Source organism: Rhipicephalus microplus, chromosome 10 (genome assembly GCF_043290135.1).
Source record: "Rhipicephalus microplus isolate Deutch F79 chromosome 10, USDA_Rmic, whole genome shotgun sequence".
Taxonomy (NCBI): Eukaryota; Metazoa; Arthropoda; class Arachnida; order Ixodida; family Ixodidae; genus Rhipicephalus; species Rhipicephalus microplus.
Genome location: NC_134709.1, coordinates 22037660 through 22054211, shown reverse-complemented (window position 1 = coordinate 22054211; position 16552 = coordinate 22037660). Strand labels below are relative to the sequence as shown.

Genomic DNA, 16552 nt, shown 5'->3' with positions numbered 1-16552 from the left:
GGGGCCGTTCCCGACGTCGGCTTTCGGAAAAAAGTGGATCGTCGTAGCTACCGACTATCTCACCCGCTACGCCGAGACAAAAGCCCTGCCAAAAGGCAGTGCATCCGAGGTAGCTAAGTTCTTCGTCGAAAATATCGTCCTACGTCACGGCGCCCCGGAGGTCCTTATCACCGACAGAGGAACGGCATTCACTGCCGACTTAACTCAAGCGATCTTGGCATACAGCCAAACAAACCACCGCCGGACGACAGCGTACCACCCACAGACCAACGGCCTCACCGAGCGGCTTAACAAGACGATCGCCGACATGCTGTCAATGTACGTCGATGTCGAACACAAGACGTGGGATGCCATTCTTCCGTATGTGACCTTCGCATACAACACGGCGGTGCAGGAGACGACGCAGATATCTCCATACAAATTGGTCTACGGAAGGAGCCCGGCAACGACGCTCGATGCCATGTTACCCAACGTCACCGACGAAGAAAACATCGATGTGAGCGAGTACCTTCATCGCGCCGAAGAAGCCCGACAACTTGCGCGGCTCCGTATCAAGAATCAACAGACGACCGACAGCCACCGCTACAACCTTCGACGACGCTTTGTGGAATACCAGCCCGGTGAACGTGTTTGGGTGTGGACGCCGATACGCCGACGTGGACTAAGTGAAAAGCTTCTGCGACGGTACTTCGGACCGTACAGGGTGGTTCGACGTCTCGGCCCACTTGATTACGAGGTTGTCCCCGACGGCATTACGAACTCTCAACGACGCCGATCGCGACCTGAAGTCGTCCATGTCGCGCGCCTCAAGCCGTTTCATGCGCGTTAACAAACTGAACCAGTGTTTTTTTGTATTATTGTTGTATCGTAATTTATTCATTGTACTTTCTTGCATTATTATTGTACCTTCATCTTTAGTTAAAGCATCGAGACGATGCCTTTTTCAGAGGGGGGCAATGCCACGTTCCATTTCCCAAGTTTTTGTTATCGTCCCAAAACACCACACGATTCTCAGCGCAAACCGCGCCTGTAGTTTTCTAGAGGGTTCCGGACTGTAGTAGATCATTTCGATAAGATCACGCCCACTGTGCGAATGGTACAGATTGTTCTGGAACGCACGCCGCCGCCAGCGATAGCGCTAGAACATTCGACGGCAAGGGTATAAATGCCGACGCGCTTCGCCGCTTGTCAGTTGTTGATCGAAGGCCGACGCTCCGTTCGCCGCTATCAGTCCGAGACTGCTATCTGTGCGAGACTGCTGCTGTAATTGGACTTTCAGTTTACCGGGCACAGGTTCGCCCAAATAAACAGTTAAATCCTAACACGAAGTCCCCTGTCTTCGGCCACGTCACGACCCCGTGACAATATTGTCAAATTTCGTATTGGCGGCATTTTAAGCCAATCAGAGAGGTTGTAGCAGTTCGCGGCCAATTAGAATCAATCAATGGCGGAATCTGACAACAAGGCTGAATTCGGCAATGTCCAGAATAGCACCGGGACAGACCACGAAACGTGCTACAGGACGACCCAGTCATCTGCAGCGACGGCGTCGACGCCGGAAGCGGTTTCATGAATGGAGAACCAATCAGGGCGCAGCTGGCAGCGACTTCAGCTGCGTAACAGAATCGTCACGGCTGGCGAAATGGCTGTCGCCCACCTAAGACGATAGTTATAGCGCGAGAACAAAACGACGACACAAAGACAAGAAGGACACGAAAGACACGTGTCCTTCTTGTCTCTGTGCCGTCGTTTTGTTCTCGCGCTATAACTATCGTCATGCCATACCAACTAGCGCAAGCTGCCACACTTCTAGGCCCACCTAAGTTCCGTTAAGTCGTCGCCATGCTCTCCGTCGCCCACTATTTCTAACATGACGTCTCTATTTGACTTAGCTTGTTCCTCAAAAGCTTTGACAGCAAGCACTCGGAATTTCTGCGAGCTGTTTCCGTCCGCCGCTATGTAGCACACCTGCGGCGTATACCGCCACCACCGTCGACAGAGCTCCCCTCTTTTCCCCTTCCCTACGCGACTTCAACGCGCTCATCCAGCGATCCTTCAGGTTCACCTATAGGGTTAGCAGGCCTGAGTATATTGGCTGAATACCCGGCTTCAAAGATGTTGCTACAACTTCCAAGCTTAGAGGACTAATATGACCAGATTGTGGCTCTTTTTCTCAATAGCTGGCGCTACAACAAAATATGTACACTTAAGAAAAATAGCCATTCGACGGCACTGTAGCTTCTTTCACTATATAAAGAAATTGAAATTATACATATATACAACTTATAATAAGGAACATGTCTTGTTGGTCCATTGACGGACATTGCACACTGCACTGCGAGGCGTCAGGTTCATTCCCTCTGATCACAACGTACAACGCTGGGCTGGCGCTGACTTAAGCTACCTCAGAGCTTTCCATGCGGTTGGCCGCCCTCTCTGGCAGCGTTTATATCACGAATCCGAAAGACACAATGCCAGAAAACACCACCAAAAGCGCTACAGTTCGGCCTTAACTGGTAGCGAATTAGCATACGCAAATGGCATGCGTTCAGGAAACGGCTGTTCGTCAGAGTTACTGTGTACGGCCATTGAACGGTAGCTTATGTGATAACTTCAACTGCTCATGGGTCTTTGCGCCATATTTGTGAAGGGAGAATACTTTAGACCATATTTAACGCAAAGTGACACAAGGACGAAAAGGGAAGACAAAACAGGTGCGCTAACACATAAAAGGGCCGTTTGTATACACTAGAAATGAAAGGGATTACTTCCGGCGAAACAAAATTCAAGTAGATGTGACACAATATCCGATAACCAAGTGACGTCATGGTGTGAACAGGAGCGCAAAATATGGTCTCAAAACATTTTTTTGTGTAGGCCCCTGACCACTAGGGGCTCGTTTCAAGTCCCAGTGGCGGTGAGAAACTTAAAAGTGTGGCAGTTTGGGCTAGTTGGTATATGGCATGACGTAGCGCTCGTGTCCTTGTCTCTTTGTCGTCGTCCTGTTTTCGCGCTATAACCTTCGTCATTACGGTGAGTGCTTGATGGGTGTGCTTCGGCAGAACACCAGCTGAATTAGAATTTCGACTCAGGACTAGACGGTAATGTTTAGGTGTAGTACCGTTTGAGTGCGCCTCTCATATTTACGGCGTTGCTGTTTAGTTTCGCACATGCACACGTTTCCTTTTATAAAATGACACCAAAAAGAAACAATGAATCTGTGTCAGATTTATAAATTGTACTCTGACAACTCAAATGCCGTTAAACTCACCATAACAGGTACAGTAATGGAGAGAAAATTCACGTTCAAAATTTTATTCTTCAATTTTGCACCGAAATTTCCACACGCGACTCCGCGGATTACAAATTCTATCTACTGTAATTAGGCGTCATCGACTCCACAATATTCATTCAAACTTAGTATGTTAAGTCTATGGCACACTAAAACGACGTTCCACTTTGTTTTTACCGATTACGTAGGCCTCAGTAGCCGCCGTCGAAATAGGTGACGTCACGGGGAACGGTGAGAAAACTTGTACGTGGCGACTCCGCAAACTTTTTCTTTTTTCACGTTTTATCTCTTACCGAGCGTCTTCTCGCCGCAAGCGGGGCGCTTTTGGCACCACGGAAGCGAAGTTCACTAATACGCAGCTTTGCTTTTTGGTGTTCCTTTAACGTGAACATCACTGGTGTGCTTCATGTGCTTCACTCCAAACAAGAAAAATTGCGCCTAGTCACTATAAAATTATGACACTTACGTTTCCTTTAATCGTAACCATAACGTGATTTTGGTACGGTGTGCACAATAAGCCCCAAGTGCGGTAAAAATGTGCAAAATGAGCGCAAACACTACGTGCACAATGTTTTGCCTTATGGTTCAGAATAAGTCTTAAGCGTGTGTTCCAGCACGCAGCCAGGCATCTGCTTTATAATACAGTGAAAATAACTTCATCTCCTTGGAAATGGAGTGAAAGTAACTTTCATGCTTTACGAACACACACACATCTTGTATACATGCTTCACGTAACAACATCAAATATTGCCGTAATAATGCGTGTAATAAGCGTATGCATTGTCATCTGGCGTCAGAACGTATAGAGTTATCATGATGGCTTTATAGTTCAAAGCCAGTCACCCACTACAAAAGGCACACGCGCTACTGTACCCTTAAGAGACGTAGTGCGGTGCATAGTAAGTTAGAAAAGATTTAACGCATTAACTGTTTGAAGTACGCAATAGGAACAGAATATCACAATCGCGCTCAACTGTTAAAGGCGAGGTTTAAGGGTCCGCAATTTTTTTTTACTGCAATATTTCGTGTTGTATTATGAAGCACGTGCTATACAGGACGCGTTTGTTTGCAAAGTAGGAATGTTATTTTCACTGTATTCGCAAGCAGACGCGGGGCTGTGACGTAGAACGCCCACATACCACGCAGACGTCTCGGGTTCGACACCCACTCTGACCAAATCAACCATAATGTTCGACCGCCACTCTGACCAAGGATTTTTTATTATTATTCTATTCGCATCGTTCTTAATTTTTCGGTAACGCATGAGATGATTTTTTTGCTGACAGCCAACGATGCAGGAATTTCTGCGAAACGAGCTTCATAACGCTATCCGTAAAAATAGTCTATAAGTCCCGTCTCTTAGCCAATAATACAGACCAGATAGCGACGGCTGACCGCGCTTGGAAAATCATACCTACGCAGAAGAAGGTCGAAATAAGATTGTTGAGATTGATTGATATGTGGGGTTTAACGTCCCAAAACCAACATATGATTATGAGAGACGCCGTAGTGGAGGGCTCCAAAAATGTTGACCACCTGGGGTTCTTTAACGTGCACCCAAATCTGAGCACACGGGCCTACAACATTTCCGCCCCCATCGGAAATGCAGCCGCCGCAGCCGGGATACGAACCCGCGACCTGTGGGTTAGCAGCCGAGGGCCTAAGCCACTAGACCACCGCGGTGGGGTGCTAACATTGTTGAGAGAGTAAAGAAAAAACTTTATTGAATACTGCAGAGGCTAACCTAGCTGACCTGCGCAGGCATGGCCTGTATACCTGCAGGCGTGATGGACTCACGGGAGGCATCATTTTGCTACCGAAAGAAGACCGCTTCAGCGCCACTGCGAGTCTATAGGAACTGTTACCAAAACCACGTGAAAGACTGAACGAAGTAACGACTGCGCAGCTGTAACGCATCGAGTTGTGAAGGAAAGTACAACATTTCAGGGTCCATTGCACAACGTGATTTAATACAGTCGCAGAAGCATGGCGTGCGTAAATGTGTCTTCATTTTTATTTGTTTGTTTTTTGCTCCCAGGGAGATTTCGAGCAAGTTTGTTGCTACCAGTCTCGCGCACTAGTAGTGTGCTTCAACACGTGTCGAAATGAAATTTCCATTTGTGCCACTGGCTGTTCTAGTTTCAAAACGGAGTTGTCAAATTCAAATCAAAAGGTCGGTACGGCGCTATCTTTTCTCCATTTCCTGGTCCAGAGAATTAATTATCCATTACTCACCGGCGGTTTCTTTTGTTGTCACACTTGTCCACGTAGGGAGTGAGAGAGGGCTGGAAGACTACGCTGTCTGAAAGTGATGCCGAGATGAAGCGAACTGCCTCTTGTTATCTTTTATTCTTTTCGAAACAATCTGATCGCTATCACTCAAGTAAGTGAATCAGGACAAAAAATGTACGTGACCAAGAGGGCGACAACACTTACAAATTCGGCATGTTATAGGGCTCATGCAAAAAAATAAATACATGACGTAGTTTTTCCTTGTGTATAAAAAGGCAAATAAATGTGTTATAGTTATATTTATTTATTTATTTTATTTATACATACTGCAGCCCTATTCAGGGCTATCGCAGGAATGGGACGTTATATAATACTAGGCAACAGAGAAAAAATACAAACAAATAATACAAATTGTGAAGCAAGTACACTCGTAACAAAGCAAAAGTAAAAATGAAGTTAATTACGCGTCAGTAAGATAATCATCGACAGCAACTATGAAGTCGGTTAGTGGTAAGGAGCGAATCCTACCAGGCAGGGAATTCCACAGTTCTATTTCACGCGAAAAAAAACTGTATTTAAAGGTATTAGTACGAGCAAGGAAAGGTGTTACATTCAAAGCGTGGGTACTGCGTATACAACTATCATCAGTAAATGTGATGAGGTCACCATGACCAAGGCCGGAGGAGGAGTTAATAATTCCTGCAGCCTATACGCTGCAGTCCTGCAGCCTATTCCTGCAGCCGATATCTGCAGCCTATACGCTCGGCAGTCCCGATTGTTCTAAGGTTCCTTGAATGATATGACATTATTCTCGATTACAGGTGCTGACAAGCCTAGCTTATATAACTGTCGTGGCTAATGCTCACTCCGTAAGTTTCAGCACGAAAGTTTTAAATGCCGCGGAGTGCCAGCACGCCACTGACGTCATTTCCGTCACAGATATGACGTCAGTAAAATGTCCGTGAACAGACCATCGTTCCCCTCTCCATGTGTTGGGTAGCAAGCGAAACGAGATCTCGATAACCTGCCTATAAGTCTTCTTCCCTCCTTCGCCACTCTCCAGAGACCCAAAGAGATGCACGTGTTAAGATATTGTGCACTGACGCCAGCCCGGCTGCCATGTTTAGGTACTGCCACATTTAGAAACGATTCGATGACGTCAAGTCCAGTCTATAGCTTCCACATTGCCGCTTATCTATAGTACACAATCAGCTATGGAGCAAGGGCGGTTCCAGGACTGACTTACAAACAAAAAGGCGGGCGGGTAAAAATTGAGGAGGGTTGCTGTGCTCCCCTCCTCCCCTCGGAGCCCCCTCTGTCGCCGTTACAGCTATGTGACGTACATTTTCTCTGATTATAACAGTGGGGATTCACCTATGTGGGGATTTCGAAAACCATATCACGTCCCTCCCCACCCGCTGCTATTGTTCTCGCGCATCAAGTGGGATCGCGGTGAAAGAGCGCGTCGCCTTTTACTTCGTTCTGTGCGCGCACGTGTTGCAGCTGACGGCAGCTCCATAGCGATTTCGTGACGTCATACCGCGCTGTCTGACAACGCGCAAAGTTGTTAGGCTGCTGCCTGTTTTCAGCAAAACAAGCGAAACGTTGCCGATTTCTTCGCTTTAACCCTTTGGCTTCATTCTCAATCGACACTTGTGTCTCTTCAAACAGAGAGGAACGGATCGTGTCTGAATGTAACATCTGGCGCCTATAACGGCGCATATCCCGCGAAAATTGAAGCGATACACGTAAGCCAACAGAGTAATGTATATCGTCGCCACCTCTGGAGCGAAAATCGGCGGCAAAATTCCAAGCCCCCGGGGTACGTCTTCGAAGCAGCGGGAAACACCAGAGAAGAGGCTATACAACGCCAGAAAGCGATGAGGATGGCACGCTGAAGAGCAACGCGGCAAAAAAGGGATGAAAAGCCTTTGAGCGCGTGTTATTCGACAGCTGCCGAAACGAACTCGCCCTCGCTCGCCTCCAGCATTTCTTCAAAACAGGCGTTGCCTCCTCTTTGAGCTCGTAATTTCGTCCTCCTTTTTCAGTTTTAGCAAAGAATGTATACCGTATATATCCTGTCGGTGGACTTGCAACATAGTTGTACATATAGCGTCGCCTGTCATATGCAAAGCTCATAAGTGTTGTGAAAGTTGTTGCTGTTGGTGTATAGTATACCACTGGGGGGAGGGGGGTACTTGTGGATGTGATAGTAGCATTTTCTCGTACAGCAGTAGATAGCAGTAATTGAATATCTCGTTTCTTACCAAATTACGGCCTACACAATTCAGAATTACTTCAAGCAAAAGTATTGGAAGAAATAAATGCAAGCTATACAAAAAAAAAAGAAAAGAAAAGAAACCGAGACCTGCGCGGAACGCGCCGCACAGTCACAGCGAAAGCTGCAAGCTAGCCTCCCTTTCCATACACTTTTTTAAACGTTCTTTGGGTAGCTGCTACAATAGGACTTGCAGGTTACCGATGCACAATACGCCGCAAATTGTAATTTTTGTGCGGATGAAGGCGTTCGCCATGCCATTCTTCGTCATTATTTGGAGAAGCGACATGCCCGCTGCACACTTGCAAGGGATTTCGTGCTATTTTTTATTAACGCTGTGGCTGACTAAGAAGTAGAGTTGTGCCTGAGGCTTTCAATGTGTAATGGGTTGGACCATTCGATGACTCACTCATTACGCAAATCGCGTTGTGTGACGCCTGGTTGCTCCTTTGCTGTTCTAAAACGCTTTTAACTCATAATAACAAGATTATTTTCCTGCACAAGAAGCCTGCGTAGGGTAAGTTTGCAACGAATATTGAAGCACAAGTGTGGCTCAGTGGTAGAATAAAGGGCTGGCACCCAGGAGACCCGGCTTCGAATGCCATTGTGATGCTTATTTTTGTACTTTTTTCTTTTTCTTATTCGATAGTGGCTACAGACACCGGCGGCGGCGGACAACTACGCGGCACGCGATCCTTGTGATCTCGCAAGAGCTTTCGCTGTAAATGAAAATCGGGATTTAACATTCTCCCTACAATCAGCCGCAGGCGAAAGCCTTAGAAGTAATGCATTAAGGACCGCAACATCGCATCAGAAACTATCAAAGCCGTTTCAATCATCGTGTCTTTCTTCGTGATAGTCGAACCTTCTGTGGCGCTGCACTGCTTTTCGGCCTACCATGTTATTCTCTGCGCCCTGACTATGTGTATTCTATAGAGTTGTCCACACTGTCTTCTATACACCAGTCAGTAGACCAAGCTACACCAATGCGACATATCTCATTTTCGTGCTATACATTACACGTGTTGGTGGTGGCGGCGGTGTGCGTAGAAATACCTTCGCGTGTACAGTCACTAGCCAACTCTACATGAGCGCTACGACGCGTGACTTGAACTATTTCGACTGATGCCAGGCGCGAAGCTCTGGGCACAGTTGCCGAGATAATACATCGACATGCTTAGATAGTACGCCGACGTGCATGGTTATTCTGCCGGCATGCATGGATATGCCGGCATGCATAGTTATGCTGGCATGCATGGCTTGTGAGAATACAATGCGATCTCGCAGCGAGGTCACTTCTCATTTCTCGTCTCCACATTTGATTGTTGTCTTTATATTAAAGAGACACTAAAGATAACCGTTAAGTCGACGTGGATTGTTGAAGTAGCAGTTGAGAAACCCCGTAGTGTTACTTTTGTGCCAAGGAAGGGCACATTTTGAAATAAAAACGCGTTTTAGTGGTCCGCATTGGGTTAGCGCAATTCAAATTACCCGCCTGAAGAAGCGGGCTGACCGCACCAACTCCCGTCACTGTTGCCGTGCACAACGTTGCCCGGCTTTACTGCTCTAGTAGCAGTAGACCGAAAGCAGCGGGAGCCACAGCAGCAACAACGGTCATTGATCAATTTCGCACCATTGGCTTCAAGATCGCAGGCGTTCTTTGATTCAACTGCGCCCTGCTAGATGGTACCACCTGTCCAGTGTAACTACGCGAAAATTGAATATTTTTAATCACTCGCGCCATTCTCAATAATAACTTCCGGCGGTTCTTGTTTTCATGAATGAAACAGAAACGAACAGGCAGAATTATATTGCGTCTATTGATGCACGGAAGATTCTTTATTTAGTGCAGCTAGATTACTAATGTATAATTGTAGGCGGTCCGTCTGATGTCATCAGGATCATTTTGAAAATGTCCTACTGCGGGGAATGTGTTCTTGTGCATATACCTTAATGTCTCGGTAAGTAAAGCACTGTTGTTGATAATATTGTAGCTTTAGATGATGTCAAAACTCTGACGTAAATTATTATTTGACTTTAGTGCCCCTTTAAATGCATGGAGGACCACCGTTGTTGCACGTATCCACTCAAATGTCGCACTGCGAAGCACGCGAATGTAGGTCCAGTTCGCAGCAGCATGGAAACAGAAAACAACCCGTGTGGGGGATGGGGACATTTCGCAATCCGACAAAAGTAAATAAACAAAAGTAGGGGTCAGCCAAGAAAACGCCAAGCTTTGCTATAGTACTCTTCCCGATATGAGAAGGTGAAATGTTCTTGTATGTATGTATGTATGTATGTATGTACGTACGTATGTATGTATGTATGTATGTATGTATGTATGTATGTATGTATGTATGTATGTATGTATGTATGTATGTATGTATGTATGTATGTATGTATGTATGTATGTATGTATGTATGTATGTATGGCCTAGTAGATTGGGCGTACGCCTCGGCTATGGGAAGTGGCTGGTTCGAATCCCGCGGCCAGCACTCACCAGTTTAAGAAGCATGGGTACAGGCATCCCCTTACCCGACACCCGTTTTTCACAGGGGTCGTAATGTCTGGGAGTGATGCAAGAAGTCGCGCTTTGCAATGCGTTTGGTTCGAACTAGTCGAATCGGTCTCGGTTATAAGTGTTAGTGGTTGTCCTTGTGCCTGTAATATATGTGTTACACTGCACGCGCATAATGTTGCATACAGTGTTACTTATGTACGTTTGTATGTATTTTCAACGCCCTTTTGTTCTTACACCCCATGATTTCGCTCAAAAACACCTATGCGCCGCAGGGTACAGTGCTTAGTGTTTAGCCTGAAGGTGAAGAGCACCTCTATAAATACCAAGTTTTCTCGATGAAGGCCGTAAAAGAAGCGTGATAAGAACGCATTGGTATAGCAGAGTCGAGATTAATAGAAGGAATTTAAGGGAGAGGTAAATATTTTGACTACTTCACACTTTGGTAATTTTCTTGTTCTGAGAGACATACGCGTTCAGATCGAGAAAGCACGGTATTTCCGTCAGACCCCGCACATGATAACGCAGACATAGTAGCTCCGCAAGTATATCTAAAGTGTAGGGGCGACGTTTGCAGGCAGTATATATATATATATATATATATATATATATATATATATATATATATATATATATATATATATATATATATATATATATATATATATATATATATATATATACCCTGCTCCCGAGCTCTGAATAGACACGTCGCTAGCAGTTGAGGGGAGAAAAAGAAAATGATTTGCGAAGGCCTGGGAGCATCGTGAGGGAGGAGACGTCTGCGGATGCTTCAGAGCTCAGTAAAGCCCCAGGACTTCCGAGCCCATTTTGAAAACAAACTCAAGCTCGCTAAGGCTTCGTAAGCTGCAACAAAGCAGACGAACAAGAAGCGCGTACAAGAATAAGAGAATGAGCGGTTCGGGACGTCAGCCCGATCAAAGCTGAGAACAAAAGGAGCTTAAGGACGCGTGAAAGGAGAGATGCGAGGATGCGACAGACTCGTACCACATTTAAAAAGCAATGACAATAAACGCGTCATAAGTGTAACGTAGAATGAACGTGAACCACGTCGAAGAAAAAAATGCCAATGAATGTAGTGAACGACAGATGCGCACAAAGAAGTCCCCCCCCCCCCTTTCCTTTTTTATCACGTCACAACACGAGCAAACAAACGCATGGATGATGCATTTCCGATGGAGGCGGAAATGTTGTAGGCCCGTGTGCTCAGATTTGGGTGCACGTTAAAGAACCCCGGGTGGTCGAAATTTCCGGAGCCCTCCACTACGGCGTCTCTCATAATCATATGGTGGTTTTGGGACGTTAAACCCCACAAATCAATCATCAGACGCATGGATGAGTTAATGCTACCAGCGTCTACTTATTAAAGAGTGGTAGTTCGTGCGCCGCTAAGGCAACGAAAATAAATTATTATTAGCTTTGAATCGCTTCAATTAGGTCACTCTTCTCATAGGGGGAAAAACCCATAAATTCACCGCCCAAACTTTGGGCCCTCGCGACATAATGACCTTATTTTTGTCACTTCTGCCTGCTTTTCCGCAAGCATTTCTATAACCCTGTCTTACTAATTTATGTCTCGGACGCGTCTAGCTTTCCACTATCGTCGCTAAAGTCCATGGGTTCATGTATACCCAAACCTATACATCTCGGTGGATACCTCTGCATTCAATTGAAACCTGCTCCGTCGTTTCCTAATCGAACTTCCAACACGGCTTGTACATTTTATTCTTCCTCTTTTTCTCTGAATCTCGTGCTATAAACAAGCTTTCTAAGACAGCCCTACTTCGCTTGGAACAGTAATGCACTTCCCTTTGAAGCATAGCTTTAGCAGTGACCACCACCCGGTGAAGGGAAGCATTAATAAACATGAACCCATCGTGATGACGTGAGTGAAGTGGATGGGCGTTAAAAACATAACCAAATCAACTAGTTCAGTACTATCACTTAAGTTAGACCTTTGCTGGCGTTCGTCTTCTCCGTGAGTCAGAGGCCACTTTGGTCTTCCTTTGGGAAACGTAAGTGGTGAACTAACGTTCTTTTTTCCCGCGTACTACGATTAATACTATTATTTGCCGGCTTATATGCATGAAACATAGAGTAGGAAACATTGAATTACTATCTGCAACAGTTTATCAATGTTATTGTTTCTATTCGCACCTCAATTGCACACTACTGCGTCTTAGCGCAGACCTCGATAGACTAGCTTCCTAGTGGCTGTATCTTCGGAAGGCCCGTGACTTTCTCACATTGGCGAACGAGTCCAGCTGATGTGCTACTGATGGCAATCATCAGTATAGGACCAGTTTGTCGTGAGCTGTGGAAAACAAAAACGGCATATAATGTGACATGTTAACGTTCCTATTTTGGCAAGTGGCGTGGGCAGAAATTTTTATAGCGAGAGAAATTATATCGGCCGGCACTCTCGGTTGGATATCGCCACCGGCGGCGCCGTATATATATATATACTCGCGACACACTCGCACATACTCGAGACAATAAAGAGTCTTGAGGGTGCTGGACGCCATCTTACAATATATATATATATCTCCAAAAAAGACTCCGGCGCACGGAATCGAACATGGGACCTCTGCGCCATGAATGCGAGGTAGATGGTTATGGGGGAGGGGGGGTTAACGTCCCAAAACCACCATATGATTAAGAGAGAGTCTGTAGTGGAGGGCTCCAGAAATTTCTACCACCTGGGGTTCTTTAACGTGCACCCAAATCTGAGCAGACGGGCCTACAGCATTTGTGCCTTCATTGAAAATGCAGCCGCCGCAGCCGGGATTCGATCCCGCGACCTGCGGGTCAGCAGCCGGGTACCTTAGCCACTAGACCACTGTGGTGGGAGAATGCGAGGTGTTAACCAATGAGCCATCGAGGAGCATGACTTTCAACATTTAAACGGCAGGCTATTCATATCTAGCACTTGCCGCTCTGATGGGCATCTCGGGGGGGGGGGAGGCTATTGTGTTTTCAGCATTACCAGCGAGATGGCGCAATGAGCGCGCGTCGCCACATTGTCCCGATGCGGCACGCGCGCTCTCATCTCCCACGCGTATTTTGCACCACGGAGAGAGGGCCGGGTGGACGCTCACGTGTGCGCTTGCTCATCTCGCCGCAGTGGGGAGAATCGTACGCCTTGGGCTCTCACCGGAACGATTCTGTTGTAGTTACCGGGCGCACAAGGGTCACTGCGATCGTTGCACAGTATCTGTTGCGAAAAGGGCGCACTTTTCAGACACAGCGAAGTAACAACTGAGACTTTTATTCGCGCTCATCTGTACTATCAGCGTCAAATGAAACCCGAACAGCGGCAAGCCTTCGGGACAGTGTAGTGTGCACCGTCCTGTTATCACCATTGATAGGCGCGCGCGCACTATTCGGCAGCTCTGCGCATATTCGCGTGCCTTTCCATAATAATAGCTAAACGGCACACGCTATACCATCGCGAAGGCTTGCCGCTGTTAGGGTTTCATTTGACGCTGACAGTACCAGTGAGTATGTTTCGTGCGTAATTTGTGCGTGAGAAATGCGGGACACGTTTCGATCTGCTTGCCGTTTTGCGCATGACCTTCCAATTTGTTGCTATCGCGTTCATCACTTCGCCTTCGTTTTACGAAAGGAAGAGCGTGGAGGGGGAGGGGGGGGGGGGGGCACGCTTTTTCATTGAAGTGGCTACGCCACTGATTTTCGTGACCGTGAGAAGGTTCCATTGTTTAGAAAGCCTGTAAACGACGACAGCTGGCTTGTGCTCTCAGGCAATTAGTCGAACAATGTCAAGTGCCCAATAACTAATGCGACTGTGTGCCCTTTGCCTCGACCAGCCAATCATCGCACTCTGAAAGATGTATTGGTCGCATCGACTGCGGCCTCTTGTCTCTCTGCCACAGTGTTCACCAGTAAGAGCAAGAGGAGCACAAGCGATAAACTTGTCTCTTACGACCCGCGTGAAAACGCAGGGTAACGATACCATCAGGTTGCGACACCTTATCGCCACGTCAGTACGTGCCGCCGACACCGGCGAAGAAACGGCACTGCGCGATAGAAGACGCTACGCACTCCGGAGATAACAGTGAACAAAAAAAACAGGTCAAAGACCCACGGCGAAGAACGGCGAAAAGAAATGAAAGTAGAGTTAGAATGCAAAACGCGCGGCGGAAAAGAAAAGGAGAGGTTACTGCAGGAACAGAGGGAGGCCGTTGGCGACGGTACCACGGTCTCCCCCTCGTCGTAATCGAGTTCTGACGGCAAGGTCAAGTTCGTCCAACCAACCAGTCCACATCTTTGTGCTGTTGCGCGCTTCCGACGCCCCTTACCCTTGTGCTCCGTACCTTCTACCTCTCTCTTTGCACTCTTTCAGGTGTCTTTAGCGCATGAGTGGAGAGCGCGCGAAGCCGCTTCTGAAGCCATTCCGCGGAGGTCTCCCAACCTATACAAGCGTTGCGGCTGGAGATGTGAACAACCCGTCTAGGGTATGAAAGAGAGTGAGTGAGGAGGTGACGTAATTGAGAAGAGCCTCCTCACCCTCTTCACTACTTCCCGCCCTTCCGCTAAGGTCCCTGGAGCCGAAACGGTGAGGGCGGAGGACCTCAGACCTGCGTACCGGTTTGCCGAGAGTGCTTGTCTTTTTCATGGGATTCGGCTTCGCCTCAGGTCGGGCCCCCGTCTAGGCGGGGAGTGTCGCGATTTCGACTGAAGTCGTGGCTGCGCACGCGTTCTATCTTCAACGGATGTGGTCCCACCCGCTTCTTAAATTATATTTCCTTTTGCCCTTGGTTCGGATGTCGCGGTAATTCATCGCGTGACGTCCACCTGCTGCCGTTGACAACGCGCTTAGGATTTTTTAAAAATTTCTTTCATAGCCTCTGCCCTAATATAGCGTGTCGTATGAAATAGTTCCCATGAATCGCGTCCAGAAAAAGGCAAGCCTATAAACACACGTGAATCACATGAAAAATTTAAAGGCACCCTATGGCCGGGATGACAATAAAGTGGAAACACTTTCATTACACGCCAAAGCTACTGCGAGTGTTAGAACGCAATCATGGTTCTCTTGAAGTATATCTGTGAGTCTGGGAGAGCTACAGGTGGGGCCGAAGTTCATTCACTCTCGCAAACCAAGATATCCGCTCCGGATCTCTGGTAATCGTTTCTTGTTCAACAGGAAGTGATCCAGATGACTGCATGAACAAACTGCTCAGGATGAACGAGTTACAGCACAAAATACCTCGACTACTCAAAAGGACGCGCAGGCCGCACAATGATGTGTGTTCGCATTTCATGTGTCTTGTAGCATTTTTGTGTCCTTTTTTTTCCAGCTCACTTGTGACGTTATCAGTGAAGAACGCTACCATGTCTTGACTACCATCAATCAGGCGGTTGTCGCTCGGCTAAGCCGTTCACGACAACCATTATCATCGTTATGCAAGAAAGTAGTCGGAACATCGAAAATGTATGTCCACCATGCTCGTAAACGAAAGTGTCCTTACCCTTGCGACACGCTCGGAGAAGCGAGCTTTCCTTCTCACATTCTTGAAAGGTGCATCTTCCTGCAAGGTCCTCATTTCGACGGCAGCGGTGGGCTCGCACTGTCTCCCGAAGCCCTCAGCAGCGACGACAACCTTGCACGTGATCCGTCCGCAACCGCGGCACCGACACCATCACCTATGACACGACAACTGACCAGAACCACAGGGCAAAAGCTGCTCGTAGTCGCACCAGTCCCGTCAGACGCACTCGTTGAAGCTTCGACCACTGCCGAGCTCCTTCGTAAAAGAGTTGGCGTAGTCAGTGGGGGAGAGAGGGATGCCAAAAGAGGACCGGAACTACACGACAGTCGGAGCAGACGATGGACAGTAGCAGACGACGGCCGGACGAGCTTCCACAAAATCGATTCTGTCGACGACTGGAGCTTCCCAGACGCACGGATTCACAAACTCGCGACTCGGCAGATCAAACGCGGGACACTGCGAACGAGCGAAGTTGCGCGCACTTCTCAAACCGAGCCCAACGAACACGAGATCCCGACACGGCTGCTAGCGAGACGGCTTGCGAGCCGCCCGAAAATTTCGGCAGGATCCGAGTGTGTTTCGCCGGTCCGGCGCCTCTCTTTCTCTTTCGCACGCCTTCCTCTCCTCCCGTTCGCGCAACGCGAAACACGCCACTCGCTGCTTTCTTCTTTCTCTCATTCGCTATTTTCATCTCTCT

General features: G+C 47.4%; 1 protein-coding gene across 1 annotated transcript in view; it reads right to left on the bottom strand.

Moving 5' to 3' along the window:
* The window catches only part of LOC119181815 (uncharacterized), a 155743-nt gene extending 139482 nt beyond the window's left edge, over window positions 1-16261 (bottom strand). Inside the window, exon 1 of the mRNA XM_075875202.1 lies at window positions 15835-16261. Coding sequence (XP_075731317.1) covers window positions 15835-15909 — 75 coding nt within the window. The 5' untranslated portion in view covers window positions 15910-16261. The remainder of the gene's footprint in view (window positions 1-15834) is intronic.
* Between the last annotated feature and the right edge of the window lie 291 nt (window positions 16262-16552).